General features: G+C 33.2%; 2 protein-coding genes across 2 annotated transcripts; both read right to left on the bottom strand.

Annotated features, from left to right (window-relative positions):
* Positions 1 to 6,104: 6,104 nt before the first annotated feature.
* On the bottom strand, positions 6,105 to 7,488 carry LOC122721619 (probable O-methyltransferase 3). Its single transcript, XM_043949943.1, has 2 exons — positions 6,899 to 7,488; positions 6,105 to 6,553 (listed from the first exon to the last, which is right to left on the bottom strand). Exons 1-2 carry the CDS (start codon positions 7,421 to 7,423, stop codon positions 6,224 to 6,226), a joined length of 855 nt encoding a protein of 284 aa, XP_043805878.1. The 5' UTR covers positions 7,424 to 7,488; the 3' UTR covers positions 6,105 to 6,223.
* Positions 7,489 to 12,488: 5,000 nt separating this feature from the next.
* On the bottom strand, positions 12,489 to 14,205 carry LOC110629742 (trans-resveratrol di-O-methyltransferase). Its single transcript, XM_021776846.1, has 2 exons — positions 13,444 to 14,205; positions 12,489 to 12,822 (listed from the first exon to the last, which is right to left on the bottom strand). The coding sequence occupies exons 1-2, from the start codon at positions 14,203 to 14,205 to the stop codon at positions 12,496 to 12,498; spliced, it is 1,089 nt and encodes a 362-aa protein (XP_021632538.1). The 3' UTR covers positions 12,489 to 12,495.
* Between the last annotated feature and the right edge of the window lie 13,159 nt (positions 14,206 to 27,364).

Genomic DNA, 27,364 nt, shown 5'->3' with positions numbered 1-27,364 from the left:
TTCTTTGTAGTCTTTGATTCCTCTTTGGATTTTGTATTTGATTGAGAATGGAACTCTCTAAGTGAAGGGCGTGGCTCTTGGGACTGATCTTGTGGTGTTTGAAGTGGATTTGGACTTCTTTTCTTTGAATTTAGATTTTCTGCTCTTTTTCCGCCTCTGCTGTAAATTCTGCTGTCAAGGTGATTTGGGCAGTTTCTGCGAGTGATTTGGGCAAATCACTCGCCCAATCTGCCCCAATCGTTCTCTGGGATTCAGTCCAGTTTCTGTCTCTGTCTCTGCGAGTGATTTGACCAGTTTCTATGAGTGATTTGGGCAAATCACTGACCCAATCACTTCTGCCTGTTGCCTCCAGGTTTCTGCTTCAGCTTGATTTGGGCAGTGATTTGGGCAAATCACTGACCCAATCACTTTTCTGTCATTTTTTGCACTTTTTTTCCATTTTTTCAATTTCTTCCTTTTCTGTAAAAATAAGGTAAAAACCATAAATTAAGCTAAATAATGTGTAAATAAACAATAATAAAGATCATAAAAATGTGGCTAAATTATGTTTGATCAATATGTTTTTGCTGATGAAAAAGATCGCTTGTTGGGTAGTGATGGACTGCACTATGTCAGCCTCTATCCATCTGCTAAAATGATCTACTGCCACGATTACGAACTTTCTTGACCCAGATGCCTTAGGGAACGGGCCTAGGATGTCTATCCCCTACTGAAAGAAAGGCCAAGAGCTTTCAATGGCTGCTTGCATTTCTCTTGGATTCTGGGGATATTTGTATATACTTTGCATCTTTGACTCTTCTGGACAAGTTGCTTCATATTTTGTATTATCATTGGCCAGTAATACCATTGTATGAATGCTTTCTAGGTGATTGTTCGGACTCCTTTATGTCTCCCTCAATTACCTTCATGGATCTCCTGTAGGATTTCCTGGCCTTCCTCTTCTGTAACACACTGCAGCCATGGCTGTGTCGAGAATCTCCTGTATAACCAACTATCAATTACTGCATATTTTGAAGACTTCCTTATTACCTGTTTGGCTGATAACTCATCGGCTGGAAGATCATCTTGTGTCAAAAATTTATATAGGGTGTCAACCATGATTCTCCCTCTTATAAGGGAAAAGACTCTTCCACTTCCATTGTTGGAGTGTGTAATCCCTCAAATTGAAATGGTTGAGTCAAGTGTTATTCACCCGCCGCCGCCATATTGGCCAAAAGATCCGCCTCTTTATTGTTGCCTTTGGCAACCTTACAAAGTTCGTAGCTGTCATATCCTTCTTTGATTCTCTCCATTAGGAACCATACTTTTTCTTCGTATTTGACAAGATTCAGTTCTTAGATTTTGAATTGTTTCTATTACTAATTAGTAACCAATTGTAAGTTACTAAAAATAATGAATTTTTGTATATCTAATTCCTTGATGATTTTCAAGGCCATTATTACAGCCTCGTACTCTGATACATTGTTGGTGGCATTGAAGGCGAGTTTTGCTGCATACCAAAACTTTATACTGGTTTGAGACTGCAATAAGATCCTGATTCCAGAACCCTCGGCTCCACAAGCTCAATCTGTCCAAACTTTCCACTCTCCTATGATTGATTCAGAGGACTCCGAAGGTTCTGATGGCAGAGTCATTTCCGCAACAAAATCAGCTAGCACCTGGACTTTCATTGCTTTTCTTGGAACATACCTAATATCATAGGCCGATAATATTACTGTGCAAGTAGATAACCTCCCTGAAAACTCCAGTCTGTATAGAACCTTTTGCAAAGGATAATCGGTTCTGACTTCTATTGTGTGTAACTCGAAGTATGATCACAGCTTTGTGGCTAACATTAGAACTGCAAACGCCAACTTTTCTAAAGGAGGGTAATTAAGCTCCGCCCCTTTCAAAACTTAGTGGGCATGATATACTGGGCTTTGCTCCCCATTGTTTTCACGAATGGGTACCGAGTAGACTGTTTTCTGTGACACAAACAAGTATAAAAATAAAATTTTGCTTTCAAAAAGCGGTCTTAGTAACGAAGGAGATGATAAAAAGGTTTTTAGACTTTCAAATGCCTTTGCACACTCTTTCCCCCATTCGAACTTACCTTTGCCTTTTAAGACTTTGAAGAACAAAAGATACCTTCTAGCTGAGGATGATATGCAATGATCCAGGACAATGACTCGCCCATTCAATCTTTATACCTCATTAATAGTTTTGGGTACTTTCATATTTTGGATGGCGTTGATCTTCTTAAGGATTGCCTCTATGCCTCTTTCTGAGATTATATATCCTAGAAACTTCCCAGCTTTTACCCTAAAGGTACACTTCTCATGGTTCAGCTTCATATCCGCCTTGTCTAGTATGTCAAAGACTCTCTGGACATCTTCTGGATGTTCTTCCAAAGATTGACTCTTCACTACCATGTCATCCACACACATTTTGATTGTTGACCCTACCATGTCTTTAAAGATCCCTCGGATCAGCCTTTAGTAAGTCGCCCCATGTTTTTTAAGCCAAATGACATCACCTTGTAGCAGTAAACTTCTTCATCTATTATGAACGCATGCTTCTCTGCGTCATTGGTGTCCATCATCATTTAATGGTATCTTGAAATAACGTCAAGAAAAGAAACCACTGCATGACCTGAGGTCGAGTCTACTAACCTATCAGTAGACGGCAATGGGTAATGATCTTTTGGACATACTTTATTCAGGTCAGTAAAATCAACGAACATTCTCCATTTTCCTTTAGCTTTCTTCACCGGGACCGCATTGGTGAGCCATGTGGGATACTGGACTTCTTTTATCAATCTTGCACTCAAAAGCTTACCAACCTTTTTTTTTATCACTTGCTGTCTCTTTGGTGCAAACTTTCTTTTTTTTTTTATTGGACTGGTTTAATGGTTTTGTCAATAGATAGCTTATGAGTGATGAGAGTCAGATCCACACCTGTTATATTTTTTGAAGACCAAGCGAAAGTGGTTACTTAGCTCTTTAGCAACTCTATCAAATAGGTATTTATTTCACCGGTTAATGCAGTATTGAACCATACCTTTTGTTCCTTACCTAGCTAGTCCTCATCTATTGGGTCTGTTGGCTCTGCCTTTACGTGAGATTCCAGTTTCTCCAGTAAGTCGATAGGCATTGTTGCTTTCCTGAAACTTTTTGATATGTGCCCGTGACCTTCTTTGACCAACTTCGGATTACCTTGGACTATGGCTATTCCCCCTGGAGCTGGTAGCTTAATACACATAGCACCCATATTAATAACAATACCATGGCCGTTTAGGACTGGACGGCCAAGTATCACGTTGTACACAAATGAGATATCTACCACCGCAAACTCTGCATATAACTCTCGCCTATATTTTTTATTTTTCAGTATCAAGAAGAGATTGATGGTATCTAGCACTGCCACGATCTTATCTCCTAATTCTACTAATGGATAAGAGATTTTGGTAAGATTATTTTTGTCGAAGCCTAACTTGTTAAAAATATTTATGATGAGAAAGTTAATAGAACTACCTCTATCCACCAATACTCGCCTTACCTCATACAAGTTCAGGAGGATCTTAATGACCAACGGGTCATTCTGAAAGAAACCAATCGCTTTGTCAGCAGGACCGAGCCTTACCTCTTGCTTGGCCCATGGTTCTCGATCAACTGACAAGACGTCTTATGCTATACACTTATTTTTTCTTTACCCTTATCAGGTCCTCCTATAATGACATGTATAATTCTGACCACTTCAAAAGATAGAGATGAGAGATTTCTTTTTTCGAGAGAAAAGGAACAAGGGACCGATTTTAATCTAAATGAATAGAGAGAATTCAACAGATTTCCCAACAACGGAACCAAATAATGTTATAGAGATTAAATTGATGACATGGTCGGAATGGAGCTACATTGTAATTGGTTAGACCTGCAAAGAAGAGAATGTGAGTTGGTGGGTGCCCACAGCCGCCACTCGGACACTCAAGTCAGTATACTGAAGAATTAGGAGAATGTAATGAATTGGTTAGAATTTGAATGGTGTAAGAGAATAACGTACCTTTACCTCTGTGTTTTTTCCTTTTTTATATTGTATAAAAAGGTGGAGATAAATATAATATTTTCCGGTAATCCGGCGATGATGTAGCCGATTGCTTAATAAGAGATATTGCCAGCTAATAGATTGATGACCCCGCGATTACAGACATAACGGAGATATACTGGACTCTCATTATTTAACGGTAATTTTATACCAATATTTGTTCCATCCTGGAGATGGTGAGTCTTTATGTCGAACCAAGTGTTTGATATGTCCGGGTCTTTCTTATATCGGGTGAGACCGCATTAATCACTTATTATTAAATTCTGGTCACGTAACTCCGTTTAATAGTAACAACTCATTACTTATTTTGAGCGATTATAATACAGTATCAATATCATATTAATACAGTTGAATGTATTCTTAAAATTGTTAAAAAAATATTATTATTTATATAAAATTAGAATAATTTCAAACTACAAATTTAAAAAGTATCAGCATAAAAAAAAAGTAAATTTTATATTATAAAATTAATGATTTTATAACAATACACCATCTAAACCACTGTCACAGTTAAATAGGTTAATCCTTCAAACACACGGAGGATGCATATAGAACAAAAACCACTGTGACAGTTAAATAGGTTAATTCTTCAAACACATAGAGGATGCATATAGAACAAAATTTCAGTTTTATAATCGATGAAAGTGTATTGTAACGTTTTTCAATAAAGTAAAATTCAATCTTAAGTTACCATCATTCAATAAGTGAGAAGTTTTCCGATCAAAAAGTAAATTCACTTTACAAAGCACCTTCTCCTGATCTTAAAATAAAAAATCTCTCGTCTCTGTAAACCTTGATCTATAAACTCAAAGAACGAGAAAGAAAGGAATAAAGACAAACACAACAGCCAAATGAGATAGACAAGGAAACTATAACAAAGAAAATTGTGACATAATCAAACCCATAATTGGTTTAAGTGGTGGGGCTTGATTTATATTTTTCATTTTATAATGTGAAAAAAAAAACGTGAATCTATGAGAAATTTCTATTATTATTATTAACTTATTTATCTTAAATTTAAAATCATGATAGCTCTTATTATTAAATTTAAAATAATAATATTTCATATATTAAATGAGTATATGTACACTTGATATATACAGTTAACAAATTTTTTTTAATATTTTAATAATTTGACTCAATTATATCGATTTTGATCCCTTCTTATATAAAATCAAAAATCAATTCACACCCATTCAAAAAAGAAAAAAAAATCATACACTTAGAGTCATTGATCAAGTCTAGCAATTTAATTCAAAATCTGAACCAAACTCTAGCAGGTCTACTCTGATTCATCCAACCCCACATTTTCAACTTGCAATTTATCAATGTTGATATTAATATGATTTCATTATCTTTCAGGTTTAACATGCGAGTAATTAAAAAGCTTTCATTTTCCTGGAAAATAAAATACTATTATTATATTAAATTAGATCAATCATATGACATCATGTCATTTTCATTAATATTTTTTTGTCTTGTCTATTATTTTCTGTCTCACCCTTTCCCTTTGATGTCTTGTTTCGTTACTTAAATGGTTTTATGCCAAAAATAGTGGCATTTATTTTTCTTAAATAGTGATAAAAAAATTGTTACTAAATGAATCTAGCTTCTTTGATCATTTTAAATATCTTGTAAATTTTCTAATCAATTTAGTGATTATAAAACTAATATGATATAATCATTAATTAATTTTAATAATAATAAATAATATCATTAAAATTGAGACATTAAATTTAAACTTTCATAAATTTAAATAAATAAAAAGAAATTATAAATATTAAACGCAATAAAATGAGAGATTCCATCATTTACAATAAAAATATATTTATACATCCAAGAAGTGAAATGAAATTAAATTCGAGGGTTGGATATGAAATATTAAATTAATCGAAATATTGAATAGTATATAAAAAAAACATATATTCATGAATTTTTAAATATAGGGAAAACATATTCATGAATTTATATATCTACACAGATAACAACCATAATCCCTTCATAATTCATAAAACTTGGTCTAATTATGAACATACACCTATAAAATCTTCATTCTTCAAATAGTTCAGCATTTAACTCTTATTTCTTCGTATCATACATGAAATCAAGGAGCAAGCTCATCCAATTGTCATCTAATTGTTAATTAAGGATAAATCTCAATGAGAGCTCTTGAGCCTGACACAGGGATTACCTTATAGTTGCTAAATCCAGAATCCAAAAAGAGCTTTGCCCACTCCTTTTCATTTCTCTCCTTACCAATGGCAGAACACATCATTTCCATATCAAACAGTAGTTGTGCTTCAGTGATCTTATCATCTTCTTCAATACTATTCCATGTTTGGTTTCCCATCACCATGTCAATGATTATGACCTTATTCCCTCTCTGCTTCTCATTCCCATTTTTTCTAATTGCCTCTTCGCAATTTTTCAGTATCTTCACACATTCTTCGTCTGGCCAGTTGTGTAATATCCACTGTTCATAAATATTTTGCTCAATTCTATAAGCTAAATTAAACACTTTAATCATTCTATAAATCTTATGTAAAGGAAAATTAGTCAATTTATTTTCGCCTTAACCTTCAAGAAAATGGTTATATTATATATAAATATGAAAAATTTACTTTTTAATCATGAAAAAATTCATTAATAGATCTCTCATTTTGAAAAATATATTAAAATATTATTGATATTTTAAAAAATTTACTAATTAGCCTCTCTATTAATTTATCATTAAATGTTATAAAGAAGTATAAAATTTTATAAGTATAAAATATTTTCGATACAGAAAATTAATTAATAAATTTCTACGAATATATACCTTCAGTAAAATTGCATCTGCAGGAGGAACAGCCTTGAACATGTCTCCTGCAAGAAAATTCGACTTCGTATTGCCTTCCAAATCAGCAACAACATGTGGGAGATCCAACGCAGTACATTTCAAGACAGGGAATGCATCAGAAATAGCTTTGGCCATATTCCCAGTGCCACCTGCAACATCCACCAGTGAATTCAGCCCCTGAAATACCTCCTTACACTTGACAACCACTGCCTTGCCAATCAGGGAGCTATCATTAGCCATGGCTCCATTAAACAAATTATTCACTCTAGCTTCATGGCTTGCATATTCCCAAAGTGGCTCTCCAAACACTGTCACAAATGGATTGGGCTCATCCTTTTGGAACCAAGTGCTCATGCAATTATATGTTTCTAAGAGAACTTGATCAAGCGCCAGCAATACAAAGGAGCTGGTGCTTAAAGGGTTGTCCTTTAGGAGAAGACGAGAGGCTGGGGTAAGCAAATAGCTTTCTTGATCAGCAGTTTTCTGCAAAGTAAAGAAACTCATGTAGTCATGTGAACAAGAAGTCGCATAAGGCGATAGAGATGGTGTGTTTTAGTGGGGTGGACTGGTAGAGCAGCAACTAGCTCAGAAAGAGTCATGGCTTTGCCATGGCTGTTAACAGCATCTCGTATGGCTGATTGGAGCGACGGATGCAGAAATTTAAATTGGGAATCCAATTTTATTTTTATCAGTAACAACTTTAATTTAACTTAATTTATAAAAAATACTTATTTTACATGTATAAAATTTTTAAGGTAAAATTTAATTTTAAGTAGAGAAACAAAAAAAATTTTACATGTATAAAATTTTATAAATTAAATTAATTTACTTACTGTTAAATATTGATATGAGTTTTTAAAATTTTTTAATATGAGTTTGTTTAAATTATTATATGTTAAAAAATATTATGTGATTTTAATATTTTGATTTATATTTAAAATTTTTAAAATTTAAAATAATTTTTTATTTATGCTAAACAGTAATATTAATAGTGCTCTAAATTTTTACGAAATGATAAAATTATTATTATTTAATTTTATTAATTTATAAAAAATTAAAATACAATTAGCAAATTTAAATCACAATTAATAATATATTTGATCAATTTAACTTTTTTTATTATATTTAATTATCATAATATTTATAATTTCAATTGTTCAATGAAAATAATCCGTGAATAACTTACCTTATAAATATTTTTTAAAAAGATTAAGTAATAAAATTAAAATTTTAAAGATTAAATCTAAATTTTTTAAATTGAAACAAAAAATAAATAAGAAAAGGGATATATATTAGGATGACTATTTTAAAATGTATTGGTATTGAGATTTTATTTATAAGGGAATTATTATTAGGTTCCTGAATTTTTAAAAATTTTACTAACTTTTATTTTTATAAAAGTTATTCAATTAAAAGGTTTATATATTTTATAAAATTAAATTGTTTAGTCCATTTGTTAAAATAACTGTTAATCAACTTATTTTATTTTTGATAAAAAAAATAAATAGTATAAATATTTAAATTTATAAGTACTAAATGATACATATAATTAAAATTATATAAATTAAATGATATAAATATTCAAGATATATTAATAAATTTATAAAGATTTAAAAATTTATTTTATAAAATATAAAAATATTTTAATTGAATAATTTTTAAATAAAATAAATTAACAAATTATTTTAAAAATTTAGAGACCGAATGATAATTTTCCTTCGATTAATAAAATTTACATAAATATCCTATTAAATTTTCAAAAGGTTCAGCCCCCATGGCCCTGTTTGGGTTGTCATTGCCTAGTTGAACTGCACATTTCTAGAGCCATGGACTTGAAAATGTGGAATGTATTCTTCCATATATGAGTTTGAGCCTCAAGCAGCTCATCTATGGTCTCTCCGCCGAACACCTCCATTAGTTGATGTATTACTTTGTTTAACTAATCTCTAGATATCAGTTTATGCATCTCCAACATTGAGTGCTTCTATTTATAGCATAGAATTTTAGAATGAAAAATTCTTATGTTTAGCAGGTGTACATGCATCCAACAATAATGTAAAATTGAGGTGTATAAGTTAAATTAATTTAAAATTAAAATATTATATTTATATGTCACACTACCGTGTTTTTGAGAAAATTTATGGCATTTTTTTATGATGTATATTTTACAATTGGACGACTGTGTGCACTAGTCATATAACAATTTTTTCAAAAATTTATTAAAAAAAATAATAAATTACACTATAATTTTTAAATTTTAGTGTAATTAATAAATTAATTTCTAATTTTTTAAAATCGAACATTTAAATTTTTCTATAATCAATCCATTTAACTTAAACATTAATCAATCGGTCAAAGTAAAATATTTTAAATACTTAAAATATCCTTATAAATATTTAAATTTTTGTTAATGTTGGTAAAACATTTTGTATTGCGTGAATTACACTTTAACTTTTAAATTTTTAAATTGTAGTATAAATTAATGAATCAATTTTTATATTTTTAAATTGAATTCTTAAATTTTAAAATTATAATTCTTTTATTTGTTATAAATATTAGTTTAAAATTAATGGATGAACTTCTAAAAATATAATTTTTTTTAAATATTTTTTTATAATAATTTATAACCTGCTTAAAATTATTAGATACCACTTACAACCGGTTGAAATCTTAAAACCTTAGGGGGAAGATAGATAAAACTTTTTAGAATCCTCAGTCCATTAGAGCAGAAGAAAAGAAAATACACCGTGGAGGGCAAAAAAACTCAACTGAAAACAAACTCCTTACGCAACATTCTTGAACATAAGCAAATCTTGGGAAATACGATTAGATAAATCTTCAACCAGGAGCATGTCTTCCCCTTCGAAAATGGTGCCAAGAGACTTTCTCAAGTCTAATGATTTTACGGCTTCATAGAAAGGAGAGAAAGGTGGAGTATCAATGCCTTGGTCATGATAGAGAGCCCTATTTCTTTGGGAGAGAGTCTCGACTTTTTGAGGCCCTTTTCTTTCCACCAAAGCTAACTTTTGAATAAAGATCACTGAGCTCAATAATGGGCTGCGCTCTTGAGTTGGATCTTTGCTTTAGTAACCTATTAGACTTATGGAATGATAAAGGAAGATTGCTGTCCAAGCTCTGCGCTAATTCAAGGTGGTTACAGCTGGATTCTCCTGACCCAATTGAATTAACATCATCATCTGTGCTTTTATTATTGCATTCCTCTACCTCTACAGACTCCAACCCTTTTTCACTATGATCTAGTTGTTCATTATTTTCTTTAGGAGAAGAGGTTACGGGAAAATTTTCAAGGATTGCTCAAAGAAAGTGTCTGAACAATATCCGGTTCAAATTTAAAAATCGATTAAACTAAAATAATTTAGAAATTTAATTTAGTTTTATTTAATTTAATTTTAATTTTTATATGTTTTTTAGTTACATCAATTTGATTTTAAGAATGCAGAATTCAGTATAACCAAATCGATATTAATATATGTTAATAACTAATCTTCTATTTGTCTCCATGGTAATTGTCATTTAGCAAGACGTTATGGTTCTATGTGTACAAACCCTAACTCACACTTTATCATTCAGCCGCCCTCTCGACTTCTCTTCTCCCTCTCTCTCTTTTTTTCTTTCGTCTCTTCTTCCTCTATTTTTCAGTCCTCCATTTGCTGTCTCTCCACCTTTGATTAATTCAACGCCCGCAGCAGTAATAACATCTCTCCTTCGCATGATGAGCAGCAAATCTTGCACACACAATAACTTCATCGCGCGTCGTGCAGAAGCACCGTTGCTCAGCACCACCATCGCGCAGCACCCGCTCAATCAATTTTTCTCCCATCATGCATCATGGTTTTGGATGTTATTTTTGTTATTTGACATTGAAACGTTGTTTTTTTTTTTTCTAATTTGTAATATAGATCCATATTATTATGATTTGAGAATGAGTTGTTGTTAATATTAATCTTTTTGAGGTTTGCATTTGATCGATATATAAATAGAATATAGGAGGAAGAGTAAGGAGAAAATCGATTAACGAATTGAATTGAATCTATTTAATTCATCGAATTAAATATGTAGTTTGGTTAAATTTTTATTATTAACTAAAATTCAATTTTTAAATTTTTTAATACAATTTATGTTTTATCGGAATCAATAATTTATTAAATTCCGAATAGAACTAAAATTTAGAGAGATGACTAAAACTTTTTTTTTTAAAAGAATAAAATTTAAAATTTTTGAGATTTACTTATTACCAGACTAAATTTGTAAGCGCCGGCTAAAATTGACTTTTATAATCATTGTTTTCAAGGAAGAAAATCATTTTTTAGATTTTAAAATTTTTATTAAAAATTTTATATATAAATTTATTAAAATAGTTTATTTTTACATCAAAATTATATAATAAAAAATAAATTATTTTATTGTAAAATACTTTTTATCGAAAAAATATTTTATAAAAAATATTTTTTAAATATAAATTATTTTTTATAAATAAATAGAAACTAATTATATTTTGTTCTCACAATAATAATAATACTTAAAAATAATTTAATTTACATTAAAAAAACCTAGCATTTGGACTCCCACGTAAAAAATTTTACGAGTAATGAAAGTTTGTGGCACAAGTTAATATATAAAATCAGAAATTTTGGAAAGTATTTAACAATTTCTTATCAATTAGTTAAATTAATTTCAATTTGATAAACAAAATTTAATTAAGCATATTCAATAAGTTTAGTTTAAAATCTTCCTTTACTAAATAAATTATTTTTATTAAAAATTCATAAAGTTCAAATAATTTATATGACCGTATGATTATAATTTTCAACATTTTGTATACTTTATGTCCAGTCACATAAAATTAAGATTTCCTTTATTTTACTAACATTCAAAAAATTTAGTTAATAAAAAATATTTTTTAATTAAATAAAAAATTAAAATATTTTTTAAAAAATAATTTTTTTAAAAGAAAATCTTTTTTTTACACATTAATATTCTTATTATGATCTTTATATAAATTTCTTAAAATAATTTATTTTTAAATTAAAATTATATAATGAAAAATAAGTTATAAATTTCTTAAAATACTTTATTTTTAAATTAAAATTTTATAATAAAAAATAAGTTATTTTATTAAGAAATATTTTCTATAAAAAATATATATTCTGCAAAAAATATTTTCTAAATATAAATTATTTTTTACAAAATGGAGGTTAATTATATTTTAATTTTTAGAGATTACTGCAACTAATATAATATAACCATTACTTAATTTTTAATGTAATGATATTTTAAAAAAATAATATCATTAAAATTATAAGATGTCAAATTAAATATTAAAAATGTGTAATTGCAAAATGACAATATTAACAAATTTTCATGAATTTTTAGACATAACATAAAACAAATCACACCCATCATCCTTTCATAATTCATAAAACTTGGTCTATTAATTATGAACACAGATATATTGAAATCTTTATTCTCCAAGAAGTTCAGCATTGAACTCTTATTTCCTTATATAATACATGAAATTAAGCAGTAACGTAAATTAATTATTAATTAATTATTAATTAAGGATAAACCTCAATGAGAGCTCTGGAGCCTAACACATGATTTATCTTATAATTGCTAAATCCAGCATCAAAAAAGAGCTTTGCCCACTCTTTTTCATTTCTCTCTTTACCAATGACACAACACATCATTTCCATGTCAAGCAATAGCTGTGCTTCAGTAATCTTATCATCAACTTCAGTCCTATTCCATGCTTGGTTTTCCATCACCATGTCAATGATTATGACTTTCCCTGTCTGCTGTTCATTCTCATTTTTTCTAACTGCCTCTTTGCAATTCTTGAGTAGCTTCACACATTCTTCATCTGGCCAGTCGTGTAATATCCACTGTTCATAAGTATTTTTCTCAATTCTATTAGCTATATCAAACTCTTTAATGATTCTATAAACCTTATATAAAAGAAAATTAATCAATTAATTCAATAGTTAAAATTACAGGAGTTTACCGTCTTTTTTGATAAAATTATTAAATAGTTTAATTTTAACCTTCAAGAAAATGGTTGTATAAATATGAAAAATTTACTATTTATTTTTTATATTATAAAAAAATTTATTAATTGATGTCTTAATTTTAAAAAATATAATAAAAACTTTTAAAATTTTAAAAGTGTCTCTATTAATTTTATCATTAAATATTATAAAAAACTTTAAAATACTCTGATAAGAAAAAATTAATTAGTAGTAAACTTTTATAAAATTAAGAGATCAATTAATAAATTTATTCAAATAATAGAGATTGAATAGTAAAATATTTAACGGCTAAAATTAATGGACAAACTAATTAGTAGACTTTTTAAAATATTAGAAATATTTTAGCTTATTTTTTAAAATTTTAAAGATATTTTAAGTTATTTTTTAAGATTTTAGAGATATTTTAACTTATTTTTTAAAATGAGGAATCAAAATTTCTCATAGAACTAAATAGCAATTTTTTCTATAAATATATACCTTCAGTAAAATTGCATCTGCAGGAGGAACAGCCTTGAACATGTCTCCTGCAAGAAAATTGAGGTTCTTATTGCCTTCCAAATCAGTAACAACATGAGGGAGATCCAACACAGTACATTTCAAGTCCGGGAATGCATCAGAAATAGCCTTGGCCATATTCCCAGTGCCACCTGCAACATCTACCAGTGAATTCAGCCCCTGAAATACCTCCTTACACTTGACAACCACTGCCTTGCCAATCAGGGAGCTATCATTAGCCATGGCTCCATTAAACAAATTATTCACTCTAGCTTCATGGCTTGCATATTCCCAAACTGGCTCTCCAAACACTGTCACAAATGGATTGGGCTCATCCTTTTGGAACCAAGTGCTCATGCAATTATATGTTTCTAAGAGAACTTGATCAAGCGCTATCAATACAAAGGAGCTGGTGCTTAAAGGGTTGTCCTTTAGGAGAAGACGAGAGGCTGGGGTAAGCAAATAGCCTTCTTGATCAGCAGTTTTCTGCAAAGTAAAGAAACCCATGTGAACAAGAAGACGCATAAGACGATAGAGATGGTGTGTTTTAGTGGGGTGGACTGGTAGAGCAGCAAGTAGCTCAGAAAGAGTCATGGCTTTGCCATGGCTGTTAACAGCATCTGGTATGCCTAGTTGAACTGCACATTTTAGAGCCATGGACTTGAAAATGTGGAATGTATTATTCCATATATGAGTTTGAGCCTCAAGTAGCTCATCTACGGTTTCTCCGCCGACCAACTCCATCGTTGTTTTAATTGATCTCTAACATTGAGTGCTTCTATTTATAAGCATGGAATGTTAGAAAAAAAAATCTTATATTTAAATTACATACTACATAAATTATATCGAAAAAGCGTATATATTCGGTGCGTTTAAAAAATATTTTATATAAGTTGATTTACACATCCAACTAATGAAAATTAAATTAAGTATGACAGTGTTTTAGATAAATTTTTTAATTTTAAATTAAAATTTATATTGAATGGAAATATTAAAAATTTTTAATTAGATATATATAAATGAATTCTGGAAAATTTTATTTTGCTTAGCAATAAAAAATTTAAATATTTAAAATCTCTGACTCAGATATACTTATTATTAAATTAAGTTTGAGGGTACAGCCCATATTCAATACCTTAAATATTGAATATGCCATGTTCAATAATGTATTTATCAAACCTAATAAAGGGTGAACCGGCGTGTTTGGCACCGTAAGTGTCCACCGTGCCAACTACTTAACTGGTAAACCATTAGACCGGCCATAATGGCCATCATTTTGGATCATGGAAGGTTTATTGATAAAAATAATATTTGTGAATAATGTTTTTAAAAATATATTTGTTAAGAGAAATTGTATAAAAATTTATTAAAATTATTGATTAAAAATAGGTAAGTTTAATTATTATTTTTATTTTTAAATGTGTATAAATATGAGAAAATATTTCAATATAGAGATTTTTTTAAGAAAAATTGCCTTAAAATTATTATAATGAAATTATATATTTTAAAATTTTATTAATTATTTCATGAAGAATTTTTTTTATAGAATTTCAGTGATAAAAAGACATTTTAAAATTTTAAAAAAATATATTTGTGAGGATATTTTAAGGTACATTTATTAAAGTATAATTAAATATATAACATTTTATACATAATTTCATTATAATATAATTTTTATGAAATTTTTTTTAAAAAAATTGATTTGTTTAAATATTTTATTTTTCACATTTATAACTTTTAAAAATAAAAATAATTTTAAAACAATTACGCTTATCTACTTTTAATTAATAATTTTAATAAAATTTTATGCAATTTTTATTAAAAAATATTTTTTAAAATTATTATTTTGAAATATTTTTTAATCAATAAATTTTGTGGACAGGAATTTCCTGCATGATGTAGCCACCTCAACTATTAATTAAGAGCAATTAGACCGATTACATTACAATTTTAACCTAATTATGTCCAAAATCACACATTGCAAAATCTGTTAAAAGCCCGTTTGTTGTAGAGATACAAAATATTATTTTAATAAATTTGAACTATCAAAATTAAAACAAAAAAATATATATTCTATTAAACTAATTAATGAACTAACAAACCAAATAAGAAGCTAAAGATGAAATCTATACTCATGGCATATGCAAAGATTGAGGACTGGTGCTTCACCAGCAGCCTTTGAGAATAAAATTTTTTCCCAATCTCCAACGTTGCATATAAAAGATGGCTATGTTCTTTCTCAATTTTCCTTATTAGCTCAAAATCAAGTGATGTTTATTAAGTTGTCTTACAAAGACGGATTTTAACCCAAGAACTTTTACGGTCAAATTAACTATTGAAATAAAGTTAAAAAGGGTATTTTAGGATAGAAGAAATTTATTTAAACTTGATTATTGTGTATTGAGGGTGTAAAATTCGTCAATTAAAATTTATTTTTATTTCCTTGATTCAATATAAATTTTTTGATAGAGTAAGTGAGTATTGATTTCACATAAATCATATAATCATTTAATTTAGATGACTAGTTGAATAAAAAGAATAGTTTAAAACAAAAAGAGAGAAGAAGATAACTTTTATTTAAAAAAATTAAATTTATCTTGGATAAGCCAAAAAATTTAAAAGAAAAACAAACAATGGATGTTGAAATAAATAATTAAATTCAATTCAATTGAAAGGAATCAAATTGAAGGGTTTCGCAGTCGATCAAATCTACTAATTCATTAACATAAATGATATGCTAATTGCTACTTGTTATTAACCCAATTAAATAATTACGGATTTAATTGGATTAATTAACAATATGTTGTCTCCCTAAGAGATTCAATAGGCCTCTTAAATTTTTAAGAGAACAACAATAGAGGTGGTGTTCCCCGAAATGAGAAATTAATAGAAAATAAAAATAAGACGAAGAGAATTTAAGTACACAATCTCACAACTTGAATAAAACCTCAATTTGAATTAATTTTCAACCGAAAAGAATTGTTTAGTCTCTAAAAACCATAATAAAATTGTAAAAAAACTAAAGAAAAGAGAAGAAGAAGGGGTGGCAAGGGAGCCGGTCCAATATGGGAGAGGAGAAGAAGAAGAGAGAATATGATCTAGGTTAATTCTTGGGCAGCCTTTATACAGGCTTCTCTCCTAATAAAAAGATAAAAATTATCAATTTAAAATAAACTCTACTACTTCTATCTTATCCCTATCCTAATCTGATTGTGTTTGCTCCAATTTGAAACTGATCTTATCCTTGTACAGCTGGAAAAATCGGGTTGAGGTGACAAGTTTTGAAATTGGATCTATTCATTTCCTTGGGCTACAGGCTTGCCCAAGGCTGTAACCTCCCAGTCCGAAAATCTTCCAATTCAGCATCTTTTTGTTCATTTTCTTAAATTTTGCTCAAAAACATGTCCAAATCAAATTCTAAGTAAAGTTAATTATTTATATTAAAATCATAGCAAAACAAAGAATTTAATAAGAAAAAAGTAGTGAGTTTTGCAACTCATCAGATTCCGCTACACTTGCACCTTTACTTGTTCTCAAGCATATAAATTCAAATAAAAATAATAAAACTCAGCCCTATCCTCAACCAATCTGAAATTTAATTTGTCTGAAGCAAAGAATCAAATAGTCATGCAATAGGATGATAGTAGAAATAACTTAATTTCACCAAAGTTCACTTCGACAAGTTTTATGTTTAAAGCGTGTTTATCAAGACATAAAGTTGGTCCTCAATTCAATTTCAAGCACACAAAATATTAGAATGTCATATGATATTAAACTGCTTTTTTGAAAGAATAGACTCTTAGGAAGTCTTGACTAGACCAACAAAATTTAAAGACTTGGGAGATTTTTTTTTTTTTTATACTTCGTACTATATCTTGCCTGAAACCAATGGAGTGAAGGTGAAATAAAGAGTTACCGAGCCCCTTGCCCCAGGTTATTCAGCTTAGGTGGCTACTAGCTCCACTCATAGTCACCAAATTAAAAGGCATAGGGCGAGTTTTTAAACGGTCCAAAAAGGGTGATACTCTCCAAAACACCAATTTTTTCATACAAAATCACCTTAAGGGGTCACCAAGTACCGCACTACATGGGCCATCAGGTTGGTAACCAAATAATCAAGTAACTAGATGAGTGGGTCATAGGAGTACATTAATTTCTGATTTTTACTTTTACTCTTTTTTTTTTCTTTCTTTTTTTTTACTTGACACCCTTTAATTTTCACATAATCATATGGTCTAGATAATATCTTTTAAATCATTATTAACTATTTAAATAAGGACCATACTTCATGAGCTTTCAAAACAAGCCTTAAAAACAAAACTAACAAAATGAATAATGATGAATTTATTCTATTTAAACCAGCATACAAATGGCATAAGAACTTGAATTTTATGAAAATTTTTATTTTTTAAATAAAACTTAAAATTGAAAATAATACTTGAAAAATCCAAAAAAATTGAAGTCCGAGAAACAATTCAACAAGTGCAAGTGTTGAAAAACTACTGAGAATCGGAAAAAGTCTTACAGCCTTGGACAATTCTCTAGCAATCAATAGAAAAATTATGCAGAAACAGCAGAACAAAAGAAAAATTTTCAGAACACAACAGAGAAATATATACATCAACCAATCACAAAAAGCACTTCTATCCCAACCACTTCCCTCCCCCTTTATTCTTCACATTGTCCTCAATATAGTCAAGTAACGAGAGAAGTTTATAAATAAATTAGCAAAAATGAGTCAAAGAGAACTTCCTGAGGAGTAAGTTGTCGAAAACTCAGGCTAGTGGTGGTTGGAGTATAGGCAGCCCCAAGTGAGAGAGTATGGCATCAAACTTTGCATCAATGTGGTGCATTTTTGCCTCAATTCTGGCTAGGCAGGTTTGATCATCAGGTTCTGGAGGTGTTAATAAGGTTGCTGGTGCTAACTTGTCCTCTGTTCGAAATAAGCGCGATCGTGGTGGAACGATAGGACTTGGAATTGCTTCAGAATTTTGGGTTTTACCTCCCATTCCTCTTCCTCATCGTCGGTGGGCAACTCATGAATAGGGGCTTTTTTCCTTTGCCTGCGAACGTGTCTTTCTCCTTGTTGAGGCCAGCGGCGAGGGTGCTAAAGACAACGCTGGTGGGTTAGCGGACGGTGAGGGTGATGCGGCTGGTTTTGGTGGCATATCTGTCAATCTGCCAAAGGTGTGCGAGTCCATTGTCGAAGCTACTAGCATCATCAACGAAGTGTGGCGGCAACGCGAGGAGTGGGCGTCGGGCTAGGTAGTTCTCACCATGGATGTACCTGCAATAGGAGAGAGAGGCGAGAGGGAGAGGGAGAGGTCTCGAGGGAAGAAAAAGAAAAAGTGAAGAAGAGAAAAAGGAAAATAGGGTTAGGTTTATATATATATATATTATTTATTTATTTTTTGATGAATAACAGTAATTAAAAATAGTATAATAAAATTTACCTTTCTATGGAGCAATTTCAAAAATAATAACTTACCACCAAAATAACCATTGAAGATTATAAAAGGTCCCATGAAGTCCAAAATTGTCGAGAAGGTCTAATCTGCTACAATGTAAAAAATAACATATAAATAAATTAAAAGAAATTCATTGGTGACTATACAGGCTTGGGCAAGCTTGTGATCTTGAGTTGCCTTCCAAGCAGCGCCCTTATTTATTGTCCTATGCTAGATTTCAGTGGGATGTTAAGCTTCATCCATTTTCATCTTCGTATTTATTCAGCATCCAAATTATGCTTTTAAAAAGGATTCAACTTAGCAGAGATTATGATTGAAAGTGTGCTATTACTTCCCAAAAATGCATATTTTAAATGAGCTGGAAGCATTTTTAACTCAAGTTTTGGTGCTTTGTGGCTCAATGTGTCCAATGAGTGGACTGTTTATATGATTTCCGTAATACCCGGCTAGAGTCCGGCATCGGAATTCCTAGAGTCCAGCATCAGAATTCCTACAGTCCGGTGGAATCTCGAATGTCGGAATCCTCTAGAAGGGTAATAGATATGTTTTCTAAAGTGTTTTTAATATGTTTTACGGAGTATAAAGAAAACGAGTTTGTGAAAGAAAAGCACCAAGGAAGACTTGCCAGGTTCGGCCGCCGAACGTTGCATGGCTTTGAAATCACGTTTGGCCGCCGAAGGTGGTCTGGCTAGCCACCTATAAAAGGCCATATGTCGGTTAATGGATAAGATTTTTCTTTCCATTTCCACGGACAGAGGTGAGACCATGATCTTCCTTGGATGATTTTCATGTTTTCTCAAATCCTTCAAGGTTTTGACAAGTTTTCATGTTGTTTTGAAGCTTTTGAGCTAAAAACCAAAGTTTTGAAGCTTGGAGACTTTGTGAGCGAGTTTCTCCATATCTCCACGTTAGGATCACCTATCCTCTCGATCTTCAAGAGGTAAGTGTAGATCCCTAGCTTCTTTCATGTTTTATGAGAGTTTTATGGGTAGAGATGCATGATTAGGTTAAGTAGGGGTTTTGGTTAATTGTTGGTGAAAGCATGTTTATGTGTTGAGTTGTGATGTTTGATGGGGTTTTTAAGTTAGTTTTGGACCCCTTTGTGCATGTACTTGAGTATATGCTTGTTGTTGAGTTGTTGGTTGCATGTATGAGGAAGTTGGGAGGTTGGTTGCATGAGACAGAGCAGGGTTCTGCCTTACTGGAGAACCCAGTTTCGGCCGCCGAACATGCTAAGGAGGTGGTTTCGGCTGCCTAAGCTCGCCTCCGAAAGTTTGGACTTTCTGCTCTGGAGGGGGTTTCGATCGCTGAATGTGCCGCCGAAGGTTGAGACTTTCGTCTCTGGAAGGACTTTCGGCTGCCGAAGGTGCCGCTGAAAGTAGCTGAGTTTCGGCTCTGGAGGGACTTTCGGCCGCCGAACCTGCCGCCGAAAGTGCCCTGTCCAACCTTCTTTTGCATGTTTTCCTTGATTGTTTTAGGATGTTTTAGGAGGCTTTTGGGGAGTTTTATAGAGATGTTCTTGAGCTAGTTTGGTCCCTCATTTGAGTCCACCTGTGTAGGAACGGACCAGAGGAACTGAAGAGATCAGCAGTGAGCACTGCTTCAGAGTTAGCCAGAGGTGAGTGGAACTAAACTTAATCTTTTTAATATGAGAAATTAAATTCTTTTAGCATGTTTCATGCACCATGATTATGCAATAGGTTGATTGCATTAGAATTCACTAATATGTGCATTGCATTATTAATTATACTTGCGGACGGACATAGAGAGGATTCATTAGCCCTCCTATCAAGTCCTGAGGAGCCCCATAGAGGGCCGGACATATCAAGTTTTGAGGAGCTCCTTCGCGGGCCGGGCACAGTTTTGAGGGATTTTTATTTCAGTCCGTCCGATATGTGATTACTTGTGATGTGATGCATTCCATTTGAGCATGTTTTATCAACATGTTTTTATTGTTCTACTTCTACTCACTGGGCTAGTATAGCTCACTCCTCTCCCTTAACCCTAGTCTTGCAGGTTCAGAGTACAGGGGGAGTTCAGCAGGGTACAGAAAGAGTAAAGAGTTGTGTAATAGCATAGTGTGGACATGTAATATTGTAAAAGAGCTGTTTAGTATTGTACTGAGTATAGTATTGTGCTTGACCCATATGTTTTGTAAATCCCTTTTTGTATACATGGTCTGTTTATGTAAATGTTTTTTTATGAGTATGATGAGAACTCTAGTATGGGGTTCTGTAGTACAGAGATAGTACATGCACAGGTTGAGCCTTGGTGCAGAGCAGAGTTTTATATTTTTACAGAAAATGTATGATCATGTATGGGATTTTACAGGTACACAGAGAGTATAACAGGCTTGCTACGGGTCCCGGTGACCTTAAGTCGATCTGGATCCTAGCGCCGGTAGCGGTCCGATTTTCGGATCGTTACAGATTGGTATCAGAGTCTGGTTCATATGGTCGGACCTAGAGAGAGTGTCGGGCTCATAGAGGTTATAGTAGGTCAAGCACAATAGGAAATCATGTCCACTAGGATAGGATGTTGAGTCCTGTCTATATGATGATGTGAAATGCCATGATTTATGCATGTGCATTGTTGATATGTGATGTATGCTTGAGGGTTCATGTGTTTCTACATGGACCTTATGATGCTAATGTGTTATGTTATGTGTTGTTTTCTAGAGGTAAGATGAGAGGAACTCGTCGATCTGCACGATTGACTGGAGTCCCACCAGAGAGTGAGGGTACAGGTGCTCGTCCTCCTACATTGCCAAGGGCGATGTCTCAGAGATCAAGCAGAGAGGGTACGTCAAAGGACCCTAGAAGGTCTTTTGACGAGAGCAGAAGAGGAACAGCCAGAGGAGGGAGGTCAGATGAAGTGAGGGAGGCTATGGATGTTGACCAGAGAAGAGATGAAAGCATGGGTATGGACAGGTCTGAAGAGGTTATGGGAGAGTTTCAAGGAGGCGCTCAGGCCTCGGGGTTTGGTTATCCACCCCACTATCCACCCTTTCCACAGGCCCCGGGGTATCCGATGGGGAGTACGTCAGACTACTCTAGCTTTACCCCATATCCTGCCTACATGCCTTATATGCCTTATCCTCCTTTTTACCCACCATATCCCATGTATCCACCCTCACCTTTTGATAAGCGGTTGTCGAAACCGTCAAAAATAAACCTATTATCAACCAACAAAATAAATTGCAGATAGTGGCAATAGGGTTGAACCACAGGGAATTGACACTACAGATTTTCCTAATAATGACTTAGTCAAGTAAATAACAAGTAATTAAAAGAGGGGGGTTTTGTTTTGAAGATGTACTAAAGCTAATTAACAATAGAAAGCAAATAATTTAAAGATGAGTAAATCAATAAGAGAAAAGCTTATAGTTGAAGTATGGATCTATTTCAGATTGTTTAGAATTGATCATTGATTCTTTAACACTCCTATTTATTTCAATAAATTAGTTTAGGATGTGGAAGACGCTTCTCACAATCCAAATTCCTCCTTAGTTCTAGTTTGATTAGGAAACATTCGCTAATCAAACACTAGTTAACAAGTTGCCAAGGAACGTCATTGGGGCTTTTAGCATCGAACAACTGTTAACTGCATTAAGACTTAGAGAAACCTAATTCTAACCTTGCCAATCGCGTGGTCAAGTTTAGATTATGCAACTTCATTAAATGTATGGTTAAATAATCTAAGCAATTACGGACCTAAATTATTCAAACAATTGTTACTCAAGCAATTAAAAGCAATAGGCCTAAATTGATTCTAAAAGCAAAGCAACAATTATAGAAAGATCAAATTGCATAAATATTGAAAATAAATAGAAGTTTAACAATGGAGATTTAAATCTCCCAATTCATTACAAATCTGAATTTTCCAACTTCAACTAGAAAGGAAAAGTGTTTAGCCACTCAAGGTGGACAAAATCACAAAAGAAAAGAAGAAGAAAGGAAGGAGACAAGCTGCTGTATTTTTCTGCAGAATTGCTGAAGATGAGATGCCCCTTTGCTGGTTTGGAGGCTGCTCTTTTATAGCTGAAGAATTCCATCCATCTAGGGTTTTGAAATCCCTTCTTGATTTGGTTTTTGATTCCTCTTTTGATGTTGAATTTAATTGCAAATGGAATTCCTTAGGTGAGAAACTCTTTCGTGGCTCTTGGAATTGTGTTGGCAGTGATTGAGTTGGATTTGGGCTTCTCAAAATTCAAAATTCTATTTTCTGAACAATTTCCCACTCAGCTGTCAATTTTTGCTGTCAATGTGATTAGGGCGGTGATTTGGGCAGATCGCTGCCCCAATCGCTTTTCTATGAGTTAATCCAGTTTTGAGCTTTCTGTCTCTGCGAGTGATTTGGGCGGTGATTTGGGCAGATCGCTTGCCCAAATCACTTCTACCTGTTGCCTCCAGGTTTCTGCTTTAGCTTGATCTGGGCAGTGATTTGGCCAAGTTACTGACCCAATCACTTTTCTGCCATTTTCTGCACTTTTTTCTCCAATTTTTCAATTTCTTTCTTTTCTGTAAAAACAAGGTAAAAACCATAAATTAAGCTAAAAAATGTGTAAATAAACAATAATAAAGATAATAAAAATGTGGCTAATTTATGTTTGATCAAATACCCCCACACCTAGCTTTTTACTTGTCCTCAAGCAACAAACAACTTAGTCAATCAAGCCCCTTTTCTTTAGAGCCTAAGTACCACTTGATTAGCTCCCCCTAGACTCCTAAATTGAAGATTACAGTATAGAGTACATGTACCAAGGTTGTTCTCTCTTTTCCTTGTTTCCCTTCACCTACCATGGTCAAATGAAAGGTTTTTGATTCAATCATGCTTATTCTATTTGTGCAACCTCTAAGAGTGACTTGCCCTCCCTTGAGCTTTTTATTTTATTCAGCAACACTTTTTTATTGTTGCCTGAAAAAATCACTAACTTTTTTACGCGAAGGTGCATATTGGTGATACCCACCTCCAGTTACTCAGTTAGTCACTTGTTCAAGTGGCTACTAGCTCTGTTCATAGCTTATTTGGCCATTGGAACAGGTTTATGATTTGTGCTTTGTGCTGGTTTTTCTTTTTCTTTTCTTTTCATGACAGTTTGGGCAAATCACCTCATAGGGAGTTACACTAACTTTTTATTTGCATGTATTTATATTTTTATTTCCCTTGACCAATGCAAATTTAGAGATTCAATTCAAGAAAAGAACTTCCAAAGTGAAGGTAGCACACTATAATTGATTCAATTTAGGCTTAAAGGGGTGGAAAATCAATGGGCTCTTGAGATAGGAAGCTCTTTTAACCTTGTTATCTATGCTGAGTAGAGCAAAAGCTAAGTCAAAATTTTGTGTGTGTGTGTGCAAAAAGTGAAAAATGTGTGAAAAAATTTTGGTGTGTATTTATGGGGCAAAAAGATGCAAAAAGAAACAAAAAGAAAGCAAAAAGATAATGTAAACGAAAAAAAAAATATAACCCCTAACTGTAAATACCCCCACACCTATCCCAAACATTGTCCTCAATGGTTAAACATTTATATGAAAAAATTAATAAGGAGAAGGAAAGGGACTGCCTGATCTGTGGGCGATTTGGCCAGTGATTTGGGCAAATCACTCGCCAAATCACTGTTTGTCATGGAGGTGGGGCAGAAAATGGTCCACCAGCAGCTGCAGCATGCTTTCCATGTGCTGCATCCTGTCTTCGATTCTGGTGAGATGAGCCTCCACCGAATGGTCTTGAGGTGCCTTTTATGTCCTCCAAGGTCCACCCAATTGCTTCTTTGTGCTTCCTCAACACTTCTAGGAGTTTTTCTTCTTCTTGTGGGCTGAGCTGGTTGGAAATTATAACTGGAAGTGTATTTCCAGCTCCCAAGAAGGCGTATTTGAGGTGCCTTGGTAAGGGCTTCAGATCTGGTACAGTTGCTGTCTGGGACTCTGCTTGCTGTCTACTTGCTGATTGGGGCAGATTTGGTGTTGATTTGGGCAAATCACTCTCTACCATGTCTGTCTGCTCCAGTGATTTAGGCAAGACGGGGTCTGTTTGCTTAGGTGATTTGGGCAGATCATCCGCCACCTGCAAGGTACAACAGTCTGCTGTCTTCACTTCTTCTGTCTTGGTACAGCTGCTGTCCACTTCTTGTCTCCTGTAAAGACCATTATAAAGTAAGTTTTCTTGATCAAAATCAAAAATTTCTTGACTTAAATCATCAATAACATCAAGGCCATAAACAGGAGAAACATCATTGGGGAATTTCATGGCATCATAAACATTAAACTTGATAACTTCCCCTTCAAATTCCATGGTTAATGTGCCATCATGCACATCAATTTTGGTTCTTGCTGTGCTCAAGAATGGTCTCCCAAGTAGGATGTCAGAGGTGATTTTGCCCTTATCCTCCTCCATGTCAATCACATAAAAATCTGCTGGGAAGACTAGTTGGTCAACTTGTACCAACACATCTTCAAGCACTCCCTTGGGATAGACAAACGATCGGTCAGCTAATTGAATCACAATGTTGGTGCCCTTGAATGTTCCTGCATTCAATAAGTTAAAAATAGAAAGGGGCACGACATTGATTGAAGCTCCAAGGTCACACATGGCCTTCTTTATCCCTACATTGCCTATTTTGCATGAAACGACAAACATCCCTTTATCCTTGCATTTGGTTGGAAGTTTTTTTTGAATGACAGCTGAGACACACTCCCCCACACTTACCTTTTCACGTTCAGCAAGTTTCCTTCGGTTGGTGCATAGCTCTTTGAGAAACTTGGCATACCTTGGAATTTGCTTCACAGCATCTAATAGGGGAATGTTGATTTCTACCTTGCGGAGTGTCTCAAGTATTTCTTTCTCCTCTTTCTCCTTTTGGGACCTTGCAAATCTCTTTGGGAAGGGAGGAGGTACCTTAAATTTTTCCATTGGTTGCTGGTCTGCCTTGGTCTGCTTGGAGCCGGACTCTACCTGGATTATTGATTTGGGCAGATCGAATTCTGCCTTGTCTAGTGATTTGGGCAGATCACTACTGGGCAGCTCAGTCTGCCTAGCGATTGGGTCAGTGATTTGGGCAGATCGACTGCCCTGATCACTTTCTGGCAGATTCTCCTCCATGGCCTGTTTCTTCAATTTCTCAGCCTTGCTGTCTTGCAGCTCTTTTCCACTCCTCAATGTGATGGCACTAACATTTTGTTTTTGATTAGATTCTGCATGGTCTGTTTCCAAAATTTCAGTAGGTTCTGGTTCAGTTGGGGTACTTCCAGCAGTTGCTGGTTTATGGACAATAGCAGGGGATGCAATAGTGGCAGATTCAGCACTTGCTGATTTTTGGACAGCAGGTTCAGCAATTGCTGGTGCAATTTCAGCAGTGGCAGGCGTGTCAGTGGGTGAATTTGCTGGTGCAGAAAATTCTGCAGCAGGTGCAGCAGAAAAATCTGCTGGTGCAGAAAATTTTGCTGGTGCAGAAAAATCTACAGCAGGGGCTTCGGTATGTTTGACAGCAGTTGCTGTCTTTGCTTCGGCAGTTTGGACAGTACGTGTAGAAAGTGTTACAGCAATAAATTCAATATTTTTGACAGCAGGAGCTATCTCTTGGGAGGCAGAAGCTTCAACAAGTGTTGTTTGGGCAGTAGCTGGTTCAGCTTCAAGTGTAGTGGTGATTTGTGCAGCAGACTCAACAGCTCGGTCTGCTTCTTAGGAACCTTCTTCATCATCCCATAGATCTTGAAGCTCTTCCTCTCTTCTTAATATGTGCGCGTTCACTGAGTTGACCGCTTGATCCACTTGTTGTTGGAGAATTTTCCCAGAAATTTCCAATTTCCTCACCATCTCTTCAAGTTCCATATTGGAGTTTTGAGGTGTTGCTTGGGCTTGATAGTTTTGGTAGTAGTTAGCCCTTGCATAGTCATAATTCGGGTGGTCCCTCTAACATGGATTGTAGGTATCCAGGTAGGGATCATGTCTTGGCTGGCTATTGAATCCTCCAAAGGCATGTACTTGCCGGTAATCCTCATAAAGTATAGGACATCGATCAGTTGGGTGTCCTACATATGTGCAAATCTCACATGGTCTGATTCGCTGAAGTTGTTGAACTTGTTGAGCTTGACCTATACCATAATTTCTCACAATAGAGGTTAGTTCAGAAATTTGAGAAGAGAGAAAAGACATACTTACCGTAGCCATGCTTGTAAGGTCTTGGCAGTGCGTTTCAATTTCTGGATCGTAAAGAAGAGCTTCTTTACGATCAGCCTTGGTCATAAAAGGAAAATACGTTAGTTAGATCAAATTCCCAGCAACGGCGCCAATTTTTGATAAGCGGTTGTCGAAGCCGTCAAAAATAAACCTATTATCAACCAACAAAATAAATTGCAGATAGTGGCAATAGGGTCGAACCACAGAGAATTGACACTACAGATTTTCCTAATAATGACTTGGTCAAGTAAATAACA

Source organism: Manihot esculenta, chromosome 13 (assembly GCF_001659605.2).
Source record: "Manihot esculenta cultivar AM560-2 chromosome 13, M.esculenta_v8, whole genome shotgun sequence".
Taxonomy (NCBI): domain Eukaryota; kingdom Viridiplantae; phylum Streptophyta; class Magnoliopsida; order Malpighiales; family Euphorbiaceae; genus Manihot; species Manihot esculenta.
This window is presented reverse-complemented; position numbering and strand designations above follow the sequence as displayed.

What these genes read in the sequence shown, in the direction of transcription:
- LOC122721619 (XM_043949943.1), bottom strand. Translation starts at nt 7,423, where the DNA reads ATGAGTTTCTTTACTTTGCAGAAAACTGCTGATCAAGAAAGCTATTTG. An exon ending in CAGATGCAATTTTACTGAAG is followed by an intron (nt 6,554 to 6,898) that starts GTATATATTCGT and finishes ATTTATGAACAG; the next exon opens with TGGATATTACACAACTGGCC.
- LOC110629742 (XM_021776846.1), bottom strand. Translation starts at nt 14,205, where the DNA reads ATGGAGTTGGTCGGCGGAGAAACCGTAGATGAGCTACTTGAGGCTCAA. An exon ending in CAGATGCAATTTTACTGAAG is followed by an intron (nt 12,823 to 13,443) that starts GTATATATTTAT and finishes ACTTATGAACAG; the next exon opens with TGGATATTACACGACTGGCC.